At 37.9% G+C, this 5171-nt stretch overlaps 1 protein-coding gene across 1 annotated transcript; it reads right to left on the bottom strand.

The window, feature by feature from the left end:
• Window positions 1-1838: 1838 nt before the first annotated feature.
• LOC102210344 (granzyme A-like) lies at window positions 1839-4410 on the bottom strand. The gene is made up of 5 exons (XM_005738161.1): window positions 4347-4410; window positions 4021-4162; window positions 3205-3343; window positions 2150-2419; window positions 1839-2065 (listed from the first exon to the last, which is right to left on the bottom strand). The coding sequence occupies exons 1-5, from the start codon at window positions 4408-4410 to the stop codon at window positions 1904-1906; spliced, it is 777 nt and encodes a 258-aa protein (XP_005738218.1). The 3' UTR covers window positions 1839-1903.
• Window positions 4411-5171: the final 761 nt, after the last annotated feature.

Here is a 5171-nt window from a genome sequence, read left to right as displayed (position 1 = left end):
TAGTCCCCGTCCTACATGCAGTGAGTGTAGTTTTGCTTCCCCTTTCTCGTTATGTATAATTTACCCCAGCTGTGTCTCCCTCCTGTTTCTCATTCCCTGATCGCTCCTGTCTGTATTAGAGATGGCACGATACCACTTTTTTATGTCCGATACCGATACCGATATCATACATTTGGATATCTGCCGATACCGATATGAATCCGATATAGTGTTTTTTAATCAACAAAACTGTTTTTTAAATATCTTGCTGCATTTTGTATAAGTTCATACTCAAGTTTAAAACAACAACTACACTAAAGCTATTCTGTTATACCTGTATGCAAAAAAAATATTTCATAGTTCAGCAATACTGATCAATCTAATAAACTTAAACCTACACCATCCTCCCTATTCTGGTATTTTAAAGAGTACTTAGCATAAATATTAAGCAACCTAACTAATAGGGTTCCAACTCCCAGCAACAACAAAAATAAATAAATAAAAAATAGGGAACCACCCCTCACGCTCCACCTCATGATGCTTAATCGATGTAATCAACCTTAATTTGATGCAGTGTGAAAAAAAATGCACAGAAATCAATTATTTTTCAAGAAACATTAAATAGATTCAACATCTTTCTTCAACAAAATTGCAGACTGCACAGATGGTACCTTCCCAAAGGAAAAAGTACTATAGCTTACTAGGGTATATATATTAGACTTAATAGTTACTATATACAGTAATGGACTTCTATTCATTTTACATCAAATTAAAACTTTGGCTGTCAGATAATTATTTATTAAAAGCTAGACATTTTAAATGAGAATAAGAAAGAAAAGTATGTCTTTGTGCCCCCTTTTCCCTGTTAATGCCCCATCGCCCCCCCTGGCTAAACTTTGCTAGATCCACCCCTGCACAGTTACCAGCCGTCAGCTACGTAGAAAAAGATCGCCATGAAAGGCAGTGAGTGTGGCTCGACTTCGTTCCCTCCAACAATCTCAGAACCATGACCTAAAGCAAAAAGAAAATATCCATCACATAACAAATTCAGCAGATGATGCAGTCAAAAACAGATCAGGAATGCTTTACAAACATTCAGAGATGGACTTACACACTTGCTTTACTTCTCTCGGGGATAACTTTGTCGGAGATGAAATGCCGGGTTGCTAGCGAAGCTCCACATGCTATCCAGACCACCGACAGGTCCCGCATGCCACAGCCGCTCTATCACGTGATGCATACTGCTCCGACGTGCTAACGTTCTGAGGCGAGTTACGGCGTGTTGCAAGTTTTGTGAGGTGCTTTCGTGATATTTAATGGATCGGATTACATTTTTTATTTTTCTCCGATATCCGATCCAGTAATTTAGGTCAGTATCGGACCGATACCGATACGTAATATCAGATCGGTCCATCTCTAGTCTGTATATAAACCCTGTGTTTTATCCTGCTTGTTACTGGTCTGTCTGTGTTCCTCCATGCTATCTTACTGCCCTGCAAATTTAGGTTTGAGTTTTGTTTTATTAGTTTTCTCGGTTGAGAGTCTTTCTTACTTCTGTTTTTTTGCACCCTCACTTTTGGTTGTATGTCACCCTCCTGCAACAAAGTTCACTCACATCTCAGCCTTGCCTGCATTCTGGGTCCTTATGTCTCCTCCACAAGGCTTTCCCCGCAAACTTATGGGTTTTTTTAAGCAAAGATAAATGGAATAAAAAATCAACATAAAAGAGCATGCTCAATTTTTTTTTTTCATAGATGAAAGAGAATTTCATCAAGCTAACAGAAACTGAAATATCAGAAAATAGAATATGAAATGATAAAATGGATAATGGTCAAGTAAGCAATCTACATTAAAAGCATGGACATTTAATATCAAAGAAAAGATTTGCTTCTTGCTCAGCTTGTATGGATTGACACCTGTGGGTTCATAACATTTCTGAAGATTGCATTGTTTTTTTGATCCACTTGAGCCGTTTCTCTGAGAGAAACGAGTAGACTCCAGGTTTTTTAATGCTACCACAACCTCTTCCAAAAGAAGTGACGCCAACCAGCACGCCGTCGCACACAAAAGGTCCTCCTGAATCGCCCTGACAAAAGAACAAAAAGGTGTTGAGTTGGATGGATATTTTAATATAGATATTTACTTCCTTACATACTTTCTATATACTTACTTGACAGGTATCAGCCTGTTTTTCACTATTTGAACCAGCACATATCATGTCACTGGTGATAACTGGGTTGTGGTTGTAATAATCACGAGAGTTGCATGTCTGTCTACTGACCACAGTCACATTGACAGACAGGAGAACATCTGATGTTTTCTTGTTTTCAGTTTTTCCCCATCCAGCAACCAGACACTTGCTTCCAGCTGGAGGGTCCTTGACAACTCTGGCTAACTGGAGCCATTGTACTGTCTTGGTTTGCTTTACTGGTTTCTTCAACTGAAACAAAATTAAAAAGAAAGATATTGATAATGACTATATTAACTTTAGAGAGCTGGCCTTAAATTTTGTATATATACAGCACTGTGCTACAGTCTTGAAACACCACTCATTTATTTTGTCATGGTCGGCCCCGCAAGGCTACATGTGTTTTGGTTTTGCTCTCTCACTGCTCTGCCTGGGTGGAGCTCACTCCAAGCTTCTGCTTTTGGACCACGCACCTGCTCCTAATCTCGGGCCACTTCTTAAGGCAGTGGCTCTGAGCTCCTCATCGCTGGACTATTGAGTTTGATACGTTAGTGTAAATCCAGCTCTGTGAATTCTAGTGTGCTTGTGTATGAACCTATTTGTGACTTTTGTCTCTCTGTGCTTAGACTTCCTGAACCGTGGAAACTTAAACGTGGATATTGGCAGTTTGGAGTGGCGTGCATGTGGAAGTCTCAAACAGAGCGAACGAGTGAGAAGGATCTGATTCTCTCCCCTAAACCTACCCGGTAGACCACTGGAACCCCTGGCTTTCCTTCCATCTGTATATATATTCTGCACCTGGTGTTTTGTGTAAATAAAAGAACTGCTAACTTGTGATTCCAGTCTGAGCCTGAGTCGGATCCATTTGCCGTGACATATTTGTACATTTTGCTTGGAAAATGTATAAATAGGCACAGTGATTTATTGATTTATCCATACACACACACAGAAATACATCATATAAGATTAAAAACAAACGTATTCACATAAATGCATCTTTTTTTAACTTGGTTTCAGACAATGAATGATCACTTTACCTTGAGCAACATGAGGTCATTCTCCCTGGATCCCTGGTAATAGTCAGGATGAGGAAAACGTTTATCAACCTTTTGAACCTGTTTAGAAGCTTTTTCTTTTTTCTTGATCGAGTGTGCTCCCAGCGTCACTTTACTCATACTGTAGAAGAAAAAAAAATGTATTAGTGAAAGTTCACTTATAAAAAGATTAATAGGTCAGATTAACCCTTTTAAATAAAACAATTATAACATTATCATAGCTGCACAGTTATTTCATTATATGTGTATTATTGTATATAGTTGGTTATGGTTATTTTAGAGACATAGATAAAGCTGCATGTGTCTTCCTCCAGGTGAATAAAGAATTTCAACGATATAACATTTTGCAGTTATGAAATTTCTGAGTGCAGTCTCTAAACAGTGATTACCACACTGTTTAGATAAACACTTAATCTTTTTTTTCTCATTTGGATTATGGCCAACATCAATATTTATGTGCAATGCAGACAAATCTACTTGTGTTTTGCGGGCTTTTCTATAAAAACAACAGACAATATGTTTGATGCCAATTTGATTTGTATCTATGATAAGGAAATGAAGAAATTCAAAAAAATGTAAAAAAAAAAAAATGACATTGACTTAGTGCAAAATTCTCTGTGAAGATATTAATTACTACAAGAATATGGACAATCTATAAATAAAAAAATAACAAAAATTTTTACATTAATAATTATAATAAAGACTTTTTCCTTCTGATCTCTTGTGAAATCTCTTTATGTATTATCTTTCACACCGTCAGTTAAACATAAATATTACAATATTGTGAAGCATTCCTACTCTTTGCAGTGGGCAGCAGTCAGGACCCATTGTGGATGGATTAACGTCCCTCCACAGAAATATTTTTTGCTTTCCACATAGGCCATGAAAGGCAACGAGTGTGGCTCGACTTCTTTCCCTCCAATAATCTCAGACCCACCACCTAAAACAAAAAGAAAATATCCATCACATAACAAATTCAGCAGATGATGCAGTCAAAAACAGATGAGTGAAACAAATACCCTTCACCAACTGCTTTTGTAATGCCAAGTATGCATTCTGCTTATTTAAATGAATGAGAAAATTGTCTACAGGTAAATTAAAGTACCACATAAAATATTAATCACCTGGCTGGATGATCACGAGGAGCATGCATGAAACGAAAACACTGAAATAACTCTGGCAGAACATTTTGCCCTTTGTCTCTCATAGATGTTGAATGCACTGAAACCGTGACGCTCAGCTTTATACAGAGAGCTGAAAGGATGTGGTCTGACAACTGAAATTAACAAGTCAGCAAAGTGGGCTCCTAAACGATTCTAAGGTTGTGATCAAATATATCATTACCAACCTTACCCCATTCACCATCACCACCAATAACAACAACAACAACAAGAACAGACACATATACTTACCCACTTTTTGACCGTGAGAAATTTGACTTGGTGTATTTCCCATGGATGAATACTTTATTGTCCTTGGCTTGACTGTTAAACTAAACTTAGATTGTTGTAATTTTCATTCTGTGCTTTAAAAACTTCCATATTTCATGACATAGTATCTGTGGTGAGGCATGGTCAGTGGTGCCGTGCGGCCGCACCTGCACGGCATCCGCAATCACGCCTGCCGTGTTAAAAACACGGGGAAGCAGGGATTGTTGTGAGTTGTGGTGTGATGAATGTGCGGCTGACAGCTGAGAGGTGCAGCCGAGTGTGCAATAACGATGGCTTTGCCTAACACTTTCTGGACCTGCCGTGTCTCTATCACACACCACTCATTCAAACTTATGGGACATTTGAGAGAAATGTTTAGGCTGGTCAGCAGGATACAGCTGAGACTTAATTTTTTTAAATTTACTATTCAAAAACCATGTTTGGACAATGTGTAAAGCAAACTAAAAAATAATTTGTTTATGTTTGTACTGTTTACTAATAATTGATCGACACTGTATT

The sequence above is a fragment of the Pundamilia nyererei genome, unplaced genomic scaffold (assembly GCF_000239375.1).
Source record: "Pundamilia nyererei isolate P.nyererei 1_Seehausen unplaced genomic scaffold, PunNye1.0 scaffold00082, whole genome shotgun sequence".
Classification (NCBI taxonomy): Eukaryota; Metazoa; Chordata; class Actinopteri; order Cichliformes; family Cichlidae; genus Pundamilia; species Pundamilia nyererei.
This window is presented reverse-complemented; position numbering and strand designations above follow the sequence as displayed.

Coding starts and splice junctions, on each gene's coding strand:
- LOC102210344 (XM_005738161.1), bottom strand. CDS start 4,410: ATGTTCTGCCAGAGTTATTTCAGTGTTTTCGTTTCATGCATGCTCCTC. Junction 4,163..4,346: donor CCTCGTGATCATCCAGCCAG/GTGATTAATATT, acceptor TTTTTGTTTTAG/GTGGTGGGTCTGAGATTATT. Junction 2,066..2,149: donor AACAGGCTGATACCTGTCAA/GTAAGTATATAG, acceptor TTCTTTTGTCAG/GGCGATTCAGGAGGACCTTT.